At 33.4% G+C, this 19,063-nt stretch overlaps 1 protein-coding gene across 5 annotated transcripts in view; it reads right to left on the reverse strand.

Moving 5' to 3' along the window:
* Nucleotides 1–19,063, reverse strand: part of DMD (dystrophin) — a 2,259,822-nt gene that overhangs the window by 1,139,657 nt on the left and 1,101,102 nt on the right. For all 5 annotated transcript variants that reach the window (XM_082446317.1, XM_082446321.1, XM_082446320.1 and 2 more), the window contains 4 exons: nucleotides 17,520–17,700; nucleotides 9,144–9,289; nucleotides 3,477–3,689; nucleotides 541–654 (listed from right to left, as the gene is read on the reverse strand). In XM_082446317.1, coding sequence (XP_082302443.1) covers nucleotides 541–654; nucleotides 3,477–3,689; nucleotides 9,144–9,289; nucleotides 17,520–17,700 — 654 coding nt within the window. The remainder of the gene's footprint in view (nucleotides 1–540; nucleotides 655–3,476; nucleotides 3,690–9,143; nucleotides 9,290–17,519; nucleotides 17,701–19,063) is intronic.

The raw sequence follows: 19,063 nt of genomic DNA on the forward strand, positions 1-19,063 counted from the left end.
AGAGCTAGATTGTTCTCTTCCCACTGCATGACAATTGTATAATCAATATTATTTCAAAATACATGTTGTCTTATACTACAGTGCAACATACATGGTAAGAAAAACATAGTATGACTGATAACCTGTAATAAGATATAACAAATAGCTCAAAAAATTCTTTACCTTTAAATTAAACTGCATGTTATATCAAAATAATACTGTAAAGTGAGTGTTGAGTAAAAGGCAATATTTTGTCTATTTCTTTCTTATTTAGCCCAGTTTCTCAACCTTGGCACTACTGTCATTTTGGGCTGGGTAATTCTTTGCTGTGGGGTGCTGTTCTGTGCACTGTAGGATATTTAGATGCATCCCTGGCCTCTACCCACTAGATGCCAGTAGCATCTACCCCACCCCAAGTTGCGACAAATGAAAACGCCTCCAGACATTGCTAAATGTCCCCCAGAGGGACAAAACTGCCCTTGGTTCAGAATCATCAATATAACTAAATAATATTTTCCATATAAAAGTCTTCATATGAAAAGTGTCATATAAAAATCTTACCCTGCACTGCTTCAGCTGTTTTTTAAGAATTTCTGAATCCCCAAGGGCAGGCCATTCCTCTTTCAAGAAAACATCAACTTCGGCCATCCATTTCTTCAGGGTTTTTATGTGATTCTGAAATCAGAGACCCATTTTAAGGCATTACTGGGGTGCTGATTTATCTTAACACAATTCATCACGGTGATATGTTTGAACACAAGCCCAGGAACAATTCCCATGTTTGAAGGATGTCTCTAAGTAGCTCTTCAGGAAAAGAATATTTTCTCTAAGACTGCATTTTTATGGCCTACTGTATGAGCACTGGTGTATGAAGTCTGCTATTGTTAAAAATAAAAAATTACTACCAAATGTGGTTTTATGATGTTGCTCTTGAGAACATTAAATCATATCCCCCTCTAGAGAAATTTTAAGTTACAAAACAACTCATGATAATACTAACAATGTGCCCTTAAGTACATAAAACAAACTACGAACAGTAAACTCAATGTAATGGTGTCTTTATAGGCTCCCTAAGCCTGAACTTCCAAAAACTGTTTTCTACAGTTGACAGTTTACATAGCCCCTCCAGTTGAGAACTTTCAGAACAAGATTTTGTCATCTTTAAAGAGAGAAAAAGTTTGCTTTTCATTTCGCATTTGCCTGACCAGGGTGAAGTAATGATCAGGTGGAAAATGTCATCTTTTATCATTCGTAAATAGCCAAGTACATCCCATTATTTTCTCACATAATGTCTGTTTGTCCTGCTGCTTTTGGGGGGCTACTTTTCAAGTGTATGATTTTTCAAACTCCTTTATTTGCCTACAATTCAACTATGCTGTCCAGATGTGCTACTTTCTCCTTTCTTAATTAAATTTCTATTGAAAATGTGTGCTTCTCAGAAATTTTCCTCTTCGATATGATAAATAATAATGACTTTAAAAGCATTTGGCTAAATCTAAAAACTTCAACATTATTATCTGACTGACATCTTTTGAGCCTAGTTTTGCTCTTTTCTTCACATCACCATTGTCCTAGTTTAGATCTTATTGTTGGCTCCTTGATTATTGCATTAGCTCTTTTTGGTATCTGCTTCAGTCTTACCCCACTCTAATCCATTCTCCACAGTGGTGCCAATATTATTCTCTCCTCCTTCCTCTTCTCAAAGTGATGTTTTAAAAACACAGATATTATCTTATCTTTCCCCCCTTAAAGTAACAGTTCCACCTTATCATTATTTTTAATCCCATCACCATTAGATTATAATTCATATTCCAAAGCATGGTGACCAACCCATTCACGATCTACTCCCAGACCACTTCTCCAATCACATATTTTATTAATCTCCAAACATATCTTTTGTCTCCCCAATATTGAACTACTTCCAGTTAATTGAACATACTGCTCCATTTTGTCAGGAACTCTTTCTTCCTCTTTTATTAGGTGCCTAAATTCTTATTCAAGGTGTAGTCAGATAAACCATGCTCCAAGAACATTTCATAACCCCTTTTCCCAGTTTATGTTGCTTTTCTTCTCTTTCCACTGTCATAACGTTTACTACACTGTTTAATTTACTTACTGTGGTAGGTTAAATAATGACCCTCCAAGATGTTCAGGCCCCCATCACTGGAACCTGTGAATATGGTGCCTCATATGGCAAAAAGGAATTTGCAGATGCGATTAAGTTAAGGATTTTGAGATGGGGAGATGATCCTGGGTTATCCAGATGGGCACAATATAACCACAAGCATCCTTATTAAGACGGAGGCAGGAGTGTAAGAGAGAAATTGGAAGGTGTTATACTACAGGCTTTACAGACAGAAGATGGAAACATGAGCCAAGGAATGTAGTTTCCAAAAACTAAAAATGACAAGGAAACAAATTTTCTCCTAAAGCCTCCAGAAAGGACATAGCCCTGCCGATACCTTGACTTTAGCTCACTGAGACTGACATTGAACTTCTGACCCCCAGAACTATAACATAATAAATGTGTGCTGCTTCAAGCCATTAAATTTGCAGCAACTTATTACAGCAGCAATAGGAAACAAATACACTCACCTTTCTCCTTCACCAGAACATGGGCTCCTTGATGGCAAGGACCAAGTAATTGTACCCTCTTTCGCCACTGGTACTGGTAAAAATGTGTTTTTATGTATATATGTGTATGCATGTATATCCATGTACACATATGTTCATATGTAGAGACACATAAATGTGGATGTTGTGCTTTAAAGAATGATTTAAAACTGCTTGGTCTTTTGGTTTGTGAAAGGTAAGAAAAAAACAACTAAGTAGCTGGACTGGGATTTAGATCCAAAGGCGTCTTATTCCAGTGCTTTTCCATCACGCCATGAAGCTTTCAAGATTCTTCCCAGCATTAACATTTTTCACAATAATTTACCACATAGGAGAGATATTACCTGCATGACCAAATGTTTTAAACTTTAGACTACAGTGTAATTGTTGGTTTACTAATGCTTGGGTGATCAGGTGGCACTATCCAAACAAATTAAGTCAGTAGAAGTTGGTTTGTGGAAGGTGATGGGGTCAAATTTACACACAAAACTACAAGTGAAATATGCTGATGAAATGATATGACTATATTACATGGTAGATAACTTCTTATCTATTCATAAGCTAAATGATACCTCTATTTAGAGGACAACCAGACTAAAGAAAAGATGGGTTTTGAAAATTATTGAGCTAAAAACATGTTTAAGTCCTATTGGTATTGGTGGAAAAAAAACTAATTCTAAAGAAAATCTAAGAAGCAGAACTCTTTAATGTTTTCTTAAAATCAATAGGCAAACTATACTCCTTTGAGACAGATTTGTGTCTTTTAACCTTATCACTGACTTTGAGGGACTATGGAGGTTAAATGTCTTTAAATTTTATAACTCATCATTAGGAGACAAACAAGTAAAAAAAAAATGAATATAAAAAGTAAAATCTTGAATTACCTGAAGTTTTCGGAGTTTAGCCATTTGCTCCTCTAGCTTTTGGCAATGTTCGACCAGCTGGGCAGAGAGTTTCTTCCATCGGCCCTCAATCTCTTCAAATTCTGATTGATATTTCCTGCTAATATTAGAGGGCGCTTTCCTTGACATCTCTTTCACAGTGGTGCTGAGATAGTTTAGGCCATTTTGTTGTTCTTGTAGAGAGCTTTGTAAAGCCTCAAAATTAAAAAGAAGAAAGTGCATTTATACTAATTGATGAATACTAACGAGTTTCATTGTTCAATTTCATTGACTAGTTTCAGATAAATCAAATTACTTAAAATGAAAGCTACGTGATTCAAACATCTAAAAATAAATGATGTAACATCAGTTATAAAATAGTCATTTAAATTCTACTTTTAATAAGAGTAGTTTACACATTATTTAATAATATTTTATTTAAAAATCTATGCCTAGTCTTATGAACAATGCCAAATATATACAAAACTATATATTACTGAACCAAAGACCTTTAGCACACCTAATTTTATTACATTTTGTTTGTATATTAATAACTGCATTTATGATTCAACTAATGGAGTTTAACTTAATTATACTGAGCCTTTAAGTAAGATAACTTCTAACCTTCATAGATAAAAATATAACTAAATCAGATTGATAGATGTGACAACAAAGCTCTGAATAAGTTACCAGATGGATGGTTTACTAATGCCAGTTAATGAATGTTTTTTATTTTTCAAAAGACGTTGCTCTGTTTTGTAGTATCACAGTGAAATTCTAGGGAATTTTGGGGAGAATTTACAAACTTGATTTTACATTTGTACTGTATAATCTATTCCACCCCTTATAATAGGATGCACATCTTTAGGTTTCACCTACTCAGTATTTACTTAAATGTTACTTTCTGGTTATAAACTAAAAAGGTTGAAGATAAAAAATTGAAAAAAATACCCATTATATACAACTATTACTTTTTACATAAACTTCCAGTTCTATGTAAAACTAAACCCTGAATAGCTGATCATATTTTACACTCACATATGCATAATTATGTATCAAACATAATTTTGTGGTTGCATATCTTATGTTTATTTTGTGATATGTTATTTTTTACTTTATTTTTATTTTACTTTATTAAACTGTTACCCTTGATTATTTACACAATATCTAGTATGCATAGAACTACATTTTTTTTAAACATCTTTATTGGAGTATAATTGCTTTACAATGGTGTGTTAGTTTCTGCTTTATAACAAAGTGAATCAGCTATACATATACATATGTCCCCATATCTCTTCCCTCTTGCATCTCCCTCCCTCCCACCCTCCCTATCCCACCCTACTAGGTGGTCACAAAGCACCGAGCTGATCTCCCTGTGCTATGCGGCTGCTTCCCACTAGCTATCTATTTTACGTTTGATAGTGTATATATGTCCATGCCACTCTCTCACTTTGTCCCAGCTTACCCTTCCCCTACCCGTATCCTCAAGTCCATTCTCTAGTAGGTCTGTGTCTTTATTCCCGTCTTGCCACTAGGTTCTTCATGACCATTTTTTTTTAAAGATTCCATATATATGTGTTAGCATACGGTATTTGTTTTTCTCTTTCTGACTTACTTCATTCTGCATGACAGACTCCAGGTCCATCCACCTCACCACAAATAACTCAATTTCCTTTCTTTTATGGCTGAGTAATATTCCATTGTGTATATGTGCCACATCTTCTTTATCCATTCATCTGTTGCTGGAAACAACAACTTAGGTTGCTTCCATGTCCTGGCTATTGTAAATAGAGCTGCAATGAACATTGTGGTACATGACTCTTTTTGAATTATGGTTTTCTCAGGATATATGCCCAATAGTGGGATTGCTGGGTCGTATGGTAGTTCTATTTTTAGTTTTTTAAGGAACCTCCATACTGTTCTCCATAGTGGCTGGAGCAATTTACATTCCCACCAACAGTGCAAGAGGGTTCCCTTTGCTCCACACCCTCTCCAGAATTTACTGTTTGTAGATTTTTTGATGATGGCCATTCTGACAAGTGTGAGATGATATCTCATTGTAGTTGTGATCTGCATTTCTCTAATGATTAATGATGTTGAGCATCTTTATGTGTCTCTTGGCAATCTGTATACCTTCTTTGGAGAAATGTCTATTTAGGTCTTCTGCCCATTTTTGGATTGGGTTGTTTTTTTGATACTGAGCTGCATAAGCTGCTTGTAAATTTTGGAGATGAATCCTTTGCCCGTTGCTTCATTTGCAAATATTTTCTCCCATTCTGAGGGTTGTCTTTTCGCCTTGTTTATGGTTTCCTTTGCTGTGCAAAAGCTTTTGAGTTTCATTAGGTCCCATTTGTTTATTTTTGTTTTTATTTCCATTTCTCTAGGAGGTGGGTCAAAAAGGATCTTGCTGTGATGTATGTCATAGAGTGTTCTGCCTATGTTTTCCTCTAAGAGTTTGATAGTGTCTGGCCTTACATTTAGGTCTTTAATCCATTTTGAGTTTATTTTTGTGTATGGTGTTAGGGAGTGTTCTAATTTCATTCTTTTACATGTAGCTGTCCAGTTTTCCCAGCACCACTTATTGAAGAGGCTGTCTTTTCTCCACTCTATATGCTTGCCTCCTTTATCAAAGATAAGGTGACCATATGTGCATGGGTGTATCTATGGGCTTTCTATCCTGTTCCATGGATCTATATTTCTGTTTCTGTGCCAGTACCATACTGTCTTGGTTACTGTAGCTTTGTAATATAGTCTGAAGTCAGGGAGCCTGATTCCTCCAGCTCCGTTTTTCTTTCTCAAGATTGCTTTGTCTATTCGGGGTCTTTTGTGTTTCCATACAAATTGTGAAATTTTTTGTTCTAGTTCTGTGAAAAATGCCAGTGGTAGTTTGATAGGGATTGCATTGAATCTGTAGATTGCTTTGCATAGTAGAGTCATTTTCACAATGTTGATTCTTCCAATTCAAGAACATGGTATACCTCTCCATCTATTTGTATCTTCTTTAATTTCTTTCATCAGTGTCTTATAATTTTCTGCACACAGGTCTTTTGTCTCCTTAGGTAGGTTTATTCTTAGATATTTTATTCTTTTTGTTGCAGTGGTAAATGGGAGTGTTTTCTTAATTTCACTTTCAGATTTTTCATCATTAGTGTATAGGAATCCAAGAGATTTCTGTGCATTAATTTTGTATCCTGCTACTTTACCAAATTCATTGATTAGCTCTAGTAGTTTTCTGGTAGCATCTCTAGGATTCTCTATGTTTAGTGTCATGTCATCTGCAAACAGTGACAGCTTTACTTCTTCTTTTTCAATTTGGATTCCTTTTATTTCTTTTTCTTCTCTGATTGCTGTGGCTAAAACTTCCAAAACTATGTTGAATAATAGTGGTGAGAGTGGGCAACCTTGTCTTGTTCCTGATCTTAGTGGAAATGGTTTCAGTTTTTCACCATTGAGGATGACGTTGGCTGTGGGTTTGTCATATATGGCCTTTATTATGTTGAGGAAAGTTCCCTCTATGCTAGAACTACATTTTGAGCTAAGCAATTTATTGTGAGCCTTCTCCCATGTCATTAAGTATTTTTCAAAAACAGATTTTAATTGCTTCTTCAGTTCATTTAACCATTTTGCATTATTAGCTGTATAAATTAATTTTAAGTTTTCCACTCTTTTAAATTATGTTTATGATCTATTTATCTATATCTCTGTGTATCTATATCTGAAAAGTTTTCCTCAGCAAAACTTACATTCAATTTACATTCCCACCAATAAGTGAGATGCAGTTCATTGCTGCCAGACCTGCACTTACTGTATCTTTTGGGTTTCTCTTTTTTTCTTTTTTTTTGCAATTTAGTATGTAAAAAAGAGTATCTCATTTTGTAAATTTGTACTACATCCTTACAATTTGTTTTGTTAATTAAAGTATAGTTGATTTAAAATATTAGTTTCAGGTGTACAACATAGTAAGTCAATGTTTAATAGATGATACTCCATTTAAAGTTATTATAAAACATTGGCTATATTCCTTGTGCTGTACAAGATATCCTTGTATCTTACTTATTTTACACATAGTAGTTTGTACCTCTTAATCCCATACCCCCATTTTGCCCTTCCCCCACCCCTCTGCCCACTGGCCACCACTAGTTTGTTCCCTATATGAGTCTGTTTCTGTTTTGTTATATTCATTTATTTGTTTTATTTTTTTAGATTTCTTTTTGCACTTTAGTACATAAAAATATCTCATTTTGTAAATTTGTACTACAGCCTTTACAATTTGAGTTACAATTTTTCATACGATTAATGGTCATTTATGTCTCTTTCTGGTGACTACCTTATTAATGACTTACTCAGACAAATGTTTTCCTTATCTCATTTTTCTTTAAAATTGGCTCTGGTACTTTTACAATGTTTGTGATCACTTCCATTTATTTTTGTGCTTACCCATCATATGTTTTTAAAGTTTTATTAAAAATTTCTCCAAAATTTATGCTTATTAAAATGGTTTTGACTTTTTAATCTATGTGGTAGTTTGTTTTGGTGTAACATTTGACACAAGGTTCTAACTTCATTTTTTTCAGTTAGTTAATAATTCATCTTCTCAATAATATTTATAAATAATTTTCCCTCCATCACTGTTTTATCAATGGAAATACACTGTTCCATTCATCTGCGTACCGTTTCTTTTATACTTAACCCACTCCCCTAATTGCTATACCTTGGTACTCTTATGTTTTTACATTTATAGTTTTATTGTCACATATTATTCAAAGTAAATTTTGGAACTATTCCAGGTATTACAAACAACAACATAAAGGGGGAAAAAGATTAAACAGTTATAGGTTGTTTGGTATTATAGTAGAGGAAATAGTTTAAATGGGACAATATATACTGGGAAATGTTTAAATAAAGATTTCTTTGAAGAAATTCTTCTAAAATTACTTTTTTAGGAAAGAATATTTAATTCCCAAAAAAGAACTCTTGATATAACAAAGTTAAATTTTTAACTTTTTTTCTTAATTTAATTCTCAAAATGTGGACATATTATCTCAGCTCTTAGATACAATGAATGAATACGCTTTAGTGTCTTACAAAATAAAATGTGATTAGATATACAACACAGGCTTTTCAGAACTAGCAGGGAAAGTATTCTAAAAATCTCATACAAATTATTTCTTTAATTTCCCATATTAGTATTTTATTTCCTGATATAAGACTATTAAAATACAGTGAATAGAACTCAAAAACTAATTACAATATTATATCAAAAAGGGTTTAAATTAAAACTAATTTTATAACTACATTAATTTTACCACTTTCTTTTTGGAAATGTGAGATAAGCTCTAAATCAGCAAGCAAAGGGGAGGAATAATATCAGAGCTTCTATAATAATCAAAATCCATGTTTCTGAAAATATACATTAAGCAAGAAAGAATATACTTCATAAGTAGACCGTACCATTGTTTTCAAAGATGGAATTTTTATCTTATGGAGAAAAGGCACAAATGCATAAAATATTACACTTTTAAATTCTTAATCTTCATTTTTTCAGCTGGTAAACTATCGTACTTGCCACGATTATTTTAATTCTAGTATTATATTAAGGTTATACCAATGTGATTGCTTGATAGATGAGATCTGTATTGTATTGTTTAAGACATTTAAATAGTCACAGACCTGTAACTCCCCGAGTCTCTGCTCCATGATCTCATATTCAGTGACAGTAACCTGAGGTACAGAGAGTTTGGTTTCTGACTGCTGGATCCACATGAGGATGGTACTCATGGTCTCCTGATAGCGCATGGGTGGCAAAGTGTCCAAAACTTTATTGAAAGGGAAAAAAAGAGAATCATTTAACCATTTAAAACTTTGTCATTTGTTTTCCTAAGCTGCCAGCAAACTCAATCATACTAATAATTACAAATATTAACAAAGTGTGAAAACGTGAATATACAGATTAGAATATGATTATGTTGTTGAAGATAAATTCCTATTACATGCCTGATATTTTGACAGAAACTATGCATGTATTACATCGAATCCTCCTATCAGCCTTGCAAGATTTGCATTGTTTAACTCATGTTTTTTAAGGTGAGGAAATGGAGCAACAGAGAGGCTGAGTAAGTTGCCCAAGGTAACACAGATGGTAGTTGGAGAAACCAAGTAGAGTTCATGTGTATTTGACTTTGAAGACTACTCTCTTTCTGTATTATCATTTGCCTTTGGGGAAAATAGTATTATTATCTACAGCAGGTGATACTTTATATTACATCAGTTCATGTTGTCTTTTACTAAAAGAAACACAATTTGTGTGCGTTTAGTGTCAGAAACTCTAATAATGATCACACACATTATCATTCTTAATTCTTACAATAAACCTGTGAGATAGACATTTTTATTCCATTTACATTTGAGGAAACAGAGGCTATAAAAGAAGGCCAACTAATTTGTTCATAGTCAAACATCTAGTAAGTGTCACAGCCAGGATTTTAAACCAAGATCATCTTGTTTAAAAGTCAAAGCCACCAACAAACAATGTACTTTCTCTAACATATATATATATATATATATATATATATATATATATATATACACACACACACACACACATATATGTATATGTACATACATATATTCATTCCAACTATATATAAAATTAGGGAATGAAATATATATATATGGGAAAGTACAATGTGTGTGTGTATATATAGTTATATACAAGTTTTAAATCTAAAATGTATATATGTGTATATATACTATTTATTACTATACATTATTTTCTATTTTATACACGCCCACACAGATTATGTGACTTAAGTAGCTATACTGACCATATTCAAGGTTGAGAATTTTGGCAGAAAACTGGAAACCATAAAAATGATTTTAAGTGTTTTAAGAAGAATAAAAAAGAAACTGTAGAACTGAAACATGCAATAAGTGAAAAGTAATAACACAAAGAACAGGTTTAAATGCAGATTAGACAAAGCTAAACAGAGAATTAGTAAACCTGAAGATAGGCCAGAAACATATATATGTATGTGTGTGTGTGTGAGTGTGTGTATGTGTGTGTATTTATATATATGTATACATGCATATATGTATATATCTGGAATGAAGCATGGAGAGACAAACAGATGGAAAATAAAGATGAGAGAATAAGAGACATGGAAAAAAACAGTAAAATGAACATAAATGTATCCCAGAATCACAGAGAGAGACATGGGACAGAAGCCACATTTGAAGAGATAATGGCTGAGAATTTTCCTAAATAGATAAAATCACAGTGCAAAATACTAGCTCAAATCACTATATCCAATGGCATTATTTAAACCACACTATTTTTATCAGATAGCATATAAGTTTCACTTCTATATACCAATTCCTTCTAAACTAAATGAGAAGAATATAGGGAAGTATTTTGCACGCTAGTTAAGTGGGGTTTTCAAATGGAAAATATATTTTTAGGAAGTGTGTTAGAAAGGGATACTGAGAATTTTACTCAGTGTGCTTACATTTATTTGGCAGTTCATGCCCAAATTTATTTTAAGAGGCCTTCTTTAACCTGAGCACTTCTGATTTCATACTGAAGGATCTCAAAAGATCTCTGTGGTACTTTAAACCTTACTGCTTTCTTTCATATAAATAATGTGTTTCTCTGCTAACTAGATACATTTGAATGCTAGATAATTATTAATAAAAACAAACAGGGATCTCATGAATAGTACTGAAGTAAAGGAGTATTTAGTTATGATGAAGCAAAGAGTTGGAAGGAGACAGGTCTATGGGTAGAGACAAGGAGGTATGTTGGATAGATTATAAAATGTACAAAGTTTGGTTTAATTGAACTTGAACATATACATTCTGGAAAACAGTGCTTGTTTTCCTTGTGGCAGTGGCTGGGACACAATAAACATTTATTAGAAGCTTGTCAGAGGTGATATGAATCAGTCCAATTTTATCCAGATGATGAATATATGTCAGGAGAGAAAGATAAGTATAGAAAGAGTTGATGAAGATATTAGGGTTACTTTTTATTAGAAAAAGATCAACAGGTTTTTCATGAACATCTATCAGAATTGCTTCTCCATTCTGTTTGTACAGAAGGAGGCTGTGTAGCATGACAATTAGCAAGTCTGATTCTGCAGTTCAGTAAACCTGTGCTTTGGAATTGGCTCTCCACTCACTAGCTTTGGCAAATTACTTAACATTTTAGCATCTTAGACCTCATTTATAAAAATGGGGATGTAGATACTTCGGGGAGAATTAATTGAAGTCATTTATTATTCCTTCATTCAGCCAATATTTATTCAGTGCTCTGAGCATCAGGGAAGCAAGAAGTAAAAATTAAAATAGCAAATCCTTGGCTTTCATGATGCTTAAAATCTAATTGGTGAGTCAGAAAATTAACAAACAAATCAAGAGACTATAATGACTAATAGAAATAGATGGCAGTGAAGAAAAATTAAGTTATGGCGGGGGGGGGGGGGAGATCCTTCCAGATAATGCAATAAAAAAAATTTAAGATTGAGAATTAGATATAAAAATGTTGGAGCAACGAGGATTTACACAAGGGATGGTGGGCAATCAATAGATTAGCAATGGAAGACACTACCATCTCCAAGCTTAGAGGGACAAAGGGAAGAGGTGTGAGATGGTGTTACAAGAAACCAATAATTGGAACCACCCAGCAGGAGCTGAATTCACAGGGGGATTCCCTTTGGGGATGCAGGGTCCCTGAGGTATGCTGTTTCCAGAGAGGGCTAGAAAGTTGGAGGATTCATTCTCAGGCACTGATGGAGAGGCACCCTGTAACACTGAGAGGGGAAGAGAATATTCTATCTTCTCTCCTCTTCTCACCTTCAGTATCCTCCAAGTGCCTCCCACTGGCTGAACCAAGCAGGTAGACAGTTTAAAAAAAGGATCCTAGGAAGTGTAGTTTTCATAGGAAGAGCAGGGGATGGCACTGAGAAGAGACAAACAGAAGATCTGCCTGGAGATGATGGTGAGAGTGCGTACAGAGGGGAGGGAACGGAATTTGAGAGGGGCAACAAAGTACATCAGTGGTTTTACCAATATTCCATTTCTTAAGTTTACTAGCTCAGTATGGATTTCTATTTTTTTTCATTATTTAAAAAAATGTCTATATGTTACAGAAACTCTTTGAATATAATCAAAGTATTAAATAAAATAAAAAGGATAGAAAGGGACCAGACAGTGAATAAAAAAGCCCTCTCCTTGGAAGTATCACTTGACAAGAGACTTAAAAGCACTGAAGGAGGGAGCCATATGAATACAGAGAGGAAAGGTTTTCCAGGTGGGTAATAACAAGTTTAACAGTCCAAAGACATGAGTATTTCTAGTAAGGTAGGAGCACAGCAAGGAGGCAAGTGTAGCAAGAAAAAAGTGAGCAAGGTGGAGTGCGGTGGGACATTAGGGCAGGGGAAACTACGACCATGAAGGCCTTTGTAGATCTTAATAAGATGCTACATTTTATTCTAAATTTGTCTCTATATTTGCTGATTACTGCATCCATTGTTGGGTACATATCTGCTATTATTATTAGCTAGAAGGGAGATGCAAGACAACAGGAAAGTGAAGGAGACATACTCAGGGCTAAGTAGAAATTGCAAGAGTTTAATACAAAGTTTTATCTATGTTAATAAAAGGAGAACACTTCCTTGCTAGGGAGAGAACAAAAGCTGAATAGAGGCAATCACATTCTTTCATTTGTGGGGAGAGGTAGGTTCCTTTGAACTAATTTTACTTTCTAGAGAACCAGATGCATAGCCAAACCTAAGACATTGCTCTGAAATGATTTACAAACACACACACACACACATGTCCACACATGAACACATACAATGCATGCATATGAATATCCTAACACACACAGAGTGAATTTAAAAAGTTAGTTTCCACTTCATCCTGCAAAGAGAATCATGACCAGACCAAAAATTAAATAATAATAATAGATAAAGATCAAGGGAAATGGTAACAAAAAGGATGAAAGTGTTTTGTTTGTTTAACTTCAGGTTTACTTAAATACTGTTGTTTCAGTACTGGTTAATACTTAATGGTCATTTAAAAATACATATACAAGGCATAGTTTATTATATTGCACAGCATATTTAACCATGTATTTGGAAGAGTGTTTAGACTGTGCTGAGGATAATCTTGGCATTTGTAGCATCCTGGGGAAAGATTGTATTTGTAGTTGTAATTGTACCTACGTTAAATGAGAGGAAACAAAGATTTTCTGACTTGTCAGCTTATCACCAAAGTGATAAGGTAGCATGAGCACTGTACAAGTATAAAACAGTTACTGAACTCATAAGTATATGTTATAATATTATAGATGGTCCAAAACTCAGTCAGCATCCACCTATGGAATAGATCAAAGGAGGGAGGAAGGAAAGTAGACAGACAGACAGACTGACAGAAATAAAATGCCATACATTCAAAGAATCCATTGTTTTTCAGCACAGGCCAGCATAAAACAAAAATCTCTCAAATCTAGAAAGAAGATGACCACTGAAACATTCTAAATTATTAAATAATAAATTTGATTGATCTTTCTTCTATTAACCAATACAATTCTAGCTAGATCTTAAGAAATAATCACAACTTGATACATTATTTTTCTTTGTGTTAAACAAAATGCCAACAAAGTACGCATTAATTTGCATTATTCAATGAATAACTTACATTATGTCAAGTCTCAGGTTCTCTTCAAAACCCTGATAAAGTATGGAAGAATCCAGACCACCACTGCATGTGGGCACTATTTACCATATTGTATAGATGGAACATCTTATTCTGTATTCTGATTCGGGATGTTTGGGCACATTTTTTTCCTTGAAATCTGGATCCTAAGTAAACTCTCTGGGTGTTTCACAGGTGGATTGCTTTGGGGAGGAGCTAGAACTGAAACAGGACCTAGCAAGTCCATAGTTTCTGAACTCGTTATCTCACTACCCATGAGTGGGTTCATCAATCAGGAAATACATCTGAAGAGCTGTGGGAATAGTTACCCAATGGGCTCTAATCTCACCCTCAAGTCCACTTCATTTCTAAGGGAGGCCCTGATTGTCTTCTCCCTTCTTTAGCTTCCTTCTGGTCTCTCAGTTTAATGAGAAGGGAAAAATTTCAGTTTCTGAACTGTTGATCTTTTTTCTGTATAACTGCTTCGGATCAGTATTCGGATGCAAGACGTAAAGTTCTCCCATTGAGAGCTAAACCAAACTTCCACTCTATTCTGAGAAGACAGAACAACTTGTAAAAAGATCAAATGCCTTTGTTAGTATCTCACAGGTAAGTTATTTAGCTCAAGCAAAAACCCACACAAGGGAAGATCCTTCCTAGTCTCTCCATGTGTACTTTTGCTTCCTTTCAATCTATCCTCATCGCTGTTTCTGAAAATGCAGAACTGATTTATGATGTTATATCTCAGCATAAAACCCATCAGTATTGTTTCATTTTTCTCATGTTAGTGTCTAGAACCCTCACCGTGGCTCATAAAAGGCCCTTCTAGACTGTTTGCCTCTCTAGGCTCACCTTGCATCACTCTCTCCTCTCTGTGCTCCAGGGACACAGGACTTCTCAGATTCTTAGCTAGCCAGCACCTACTACCCTTAGTCTCACTAATTCCTGTTCATCTTTCAGCTTCTGTGTCCTCTCTGAGGACTAAGAAAGATAACTTATAAGATTGTTGTTTGTAGACTAAAAACTACTATGAATATAGAATACATTTAACTTTTAATATTATTTTCTCATATCATCTTTGCCAAATGCCAACCACCAATTCCTCACACCAGTTTTCACCACTTAAAGTACACTTAAGATGTCAAGTTTTTGTTTCATTGTGAGAACACTAGTAAAGAAGAAAAGGAAAGAGGGAATGAAAGTCAAGATGGATTCCCAAGATGGTAGCTCTTATTTGCTGAATACTTAATATGTTCAAAGCACCATGTAGTAATACAAGAAATGAGATTTACTCCCTGGTGTAAGTTTGGGGGAAAACATACATATGGAAAATTCCTTGAAAATAATTATTAATTAACAAACTGAACTGCAATATGACTTGATGTGGTGAACTTTTATTCACCATTTTTATATATGTACATAATACATATACATAAATTATATATAAATACATATTACATAAAATTATATATAATTTATACATATAATACATAATATGTGCAATGTATAAATTGTATAAATACACAATTTATATATAATATTTAATACACATAATGCATATAAATTATATATACAAATATAAATTGCATAATTTATAATTCATATATATAATCCATATTTAATTTATGATTATTAATGAATCAAAACAAGTTTTCCAAAAGAGTGAATCAAAGTGTTAGAGATATTTCGGTTAATACAGTGGAAAGGAGTACATTTTATTTAGACATAAATGAAATGAAAATATTTGGCACTTTTATAAACAATCATCATGTATATGCAAGATAAAGAGAAGACATGCTAATATAGATGGGTATACTGATAGCTGTATGAACAGAGGTTATATATTATTATATATTTATATTATGGTGTCATAATCAAATCTGTTATCATCACATATCAACATTCTGAACACCTTTAAAAGAAACAGAAAAAAATGTTAAACCTTAATATAATGAATAAGCCTATGTAAATTAAAAAATTTTCAGTGAATAAGCTCCTTTGCCAACCAGTTACAGTATAACCATTAACATGTACTTGACTTTAAGGGAGGTTTATGGATTTTATGATAAGAAAAATGCATTATTCTTAAATAGGTCAATGTTTGAAAATTTAGGACATTTACAATCTTCTCCCCAATTGATTTTACAGAGGCCCAGCAACAAGTACACTGAACCCCACTAGAGGGAGCTGACGTTACTGTAAAGTTGTATTACCTGATTCCCTATCAGGAAAATAAACCCCTCAGTAAAAATCACTTTGAAGTAAAAGAAAGGAAAAAAAATGCATTTATCTTTCATTACATGACCTCACCAGGAAATAAAAAGGAAAAAAACCAGGAAAGTGAGGAAAGCCCGTGTATTACACTATGCTGATTCTAGAAATGTTATTATGTGGTAAATTTTTGGCATATTTACAAAGGAAAGCAGTTAAAAATGTGTGTTCCAACAAATTAAAGTTTCAGTAGAAAACAAATATATGTTCTTGTGCTTCTCATGACAACTTTGAGGATGACTTTTTAAAAAATATTTTTATCTTAATACCTTAAAAATCTAGTTTTACTCTATAATCCTTTGTGTGTACATATATATACATATGTATATATGTGTATGGTGAACCAAAGACCCATTTGCTAATGCTTAAAAGTGTTCATAAACCTGCCTGTCAAAGGAATTTTTGTCTGATGAGTAGGGATATTTGGACTGTGTATTAATATCATAAGAGCAAATTGGTGAGAGACAAAATTGACATCCTGAAAAATTTGCTCGTCATATGGCAGGCATTTGCATAATTGCTCCACTCATATGTTGTATTTTACCAGTAAATGAGAAAAAGAAGATATTGTATAGTTATAGTGATCCAAGAGTAAAATGCAGCCCAAAGAATAATTTGTCCTTGGCTGAGTTTCAGTTGCCACATGTATGCTACAGCTATAACAATCTTCATATAAATTGATAGAAGTATTAGCAAGATGCCTAGCTAGATACCCTTGCACATGAAGCAAACTGGATTTGATGAAAACCTACTAACAGGGCTTCAACTGCTCTTTTATTTCCTTCAATGTTCCAAACATTTGACTGTAAAATTTGCAACCCGCCAAGGAGAAGTTACGCCTATATACAACATATACTTCATTTGTTCTTCATAGTCATGACATTATTATGGAGGGGGCAAGAAATGGAAATCTAACATATTTGTCTTCCAAAAACAACATTCCATTACTTGTTACTACAGGTTGTAGAGAGTATGGTTTCTTTGATGGAAATCATTCTTTCATGTTAGTACTTTCTCTTTTCACGATAAATAACTAATTTGGAAAACATCAAGTTAGTCATTTTAAGTATTTTTACTTACTTGTCTGTAGCTCTTTCTCTCTGGCCTGCATATCAGCAAAGACTTGGTTAAAATGATTTGTAAAGGCCACAAAGTCTGCATCCAGGAACATTGGCCCTTGTCCTTTCTCTTTCAGGGCTATGCTTTGAATTTTTAATCGCTCAATTTGAGGCTGAAGAACTGACAGCCGGTTGACTTCATCCTGTACCATAATTTAGAGTATTAAAATAAATAACATTTTTACTTTGCATACATTACATTTTTGCAAAGAAAAGTATTAAAAGGCAGTGATGCAAACTTAGCTTAATGCCCTTATCAAAATATTGGTAAGAAACATCCATGATGGTTGAAGCAAGCCTCCAGCACAGGTGATCAATTTAAGAATACCTTGACTCTTCATTCAATAGATATCATCACATACAATGATTTTTAAATTTCAAAATGACATCATTTAGAACATTAATGGGCATAAATATATACAGCTGAAAAGTACTATGAATGACCTTATATCTTTTTCATAAATTAAACATGGATGTTTCTCTATACCGCTCATGTCAAAATTGTGCACCTTTACTTCAAATTCTAAGCTCGTTCAATGAACAATTTTCCTTAAATTCATTTGTGTAGAATATAAATTGTATATATATCTACATATGTCTGCATATATACATACTACATTAAATTACAAATATGTTTATATATTAATTTTATATAGATTACATATATATGTAATCTATGTAATATTTATGTATATACACTCACATATTTGTGTCTATAATTATCTAAGTTTTGTACAGTCTTATCACTTCTCCTGACTGAATAGGCAATTACCATCATTTTAATTAGGGAGACTGTTTGCTCTGCTTTACTCTTGTTGTCCTGGCATAATTGTTAACAGCACCCCCTTTCACTCTCAAGACTACTCTGATTTAGTTGATAAAAATCACAAGGACACTGTGCCCTGCTGTCCAATGTAGTAGTCTCTCGTCACATGTGGCTACTGAGCACCTAAAAAGTGGTTAGTCCAAATTTAGGTGTGCTGTCATTGTAAAACATACACTGAATTTTGAAGACTTAGTATGAAAATACAAATATAAACTCACAGTTTTAAATAATGATTAAATCTTGAAATGATATTTTTGATATATCAGGTTAAATAAAATGCATTATTGAAATTCATTTATTTACCTCTTTTTCCTATTTAAATGTCATTTCTAGAACATTTAAAATTACACGTGACTCGAATTTGTGGCCTGCATCCAATTTCTTTGGACCAGTGCTGTTCTTGGTATAAATGTTTTCATACTCTTTTGTTTCCAGTGAAGTTGCAATTCATATGTATCTGATAAATACATAATTTGAACTCAAACAGAAATTTCAAAATGCTCTTTTTTAAAGTATTATTACCATGGTTGTTCACTTAAAAGTCATAACTATGCCACCTCTAGAAAAAAGTACTTCAGGATCATTTATCGTTCAAAATGTAAAAAGCAGGAGAATTAAAATGTAAAAATTGGATCACAAGACAATTAGAAGGAAAGGAAAATTGATAGAATTATAATAAT

Source organism: Balaenoptera physalus (assembly GCF_965194825.1).
Source record: "Balaenoptera physalus genome assembly, chromosome: X".
Taxonomy (NCBI): domain Eukaryota; kingdom Metazoa; phylum Chordata; class Mammalia; order Artiodactyla; family Balaenopteridae; genus Balaenoptera; species Balaenoptera physalus.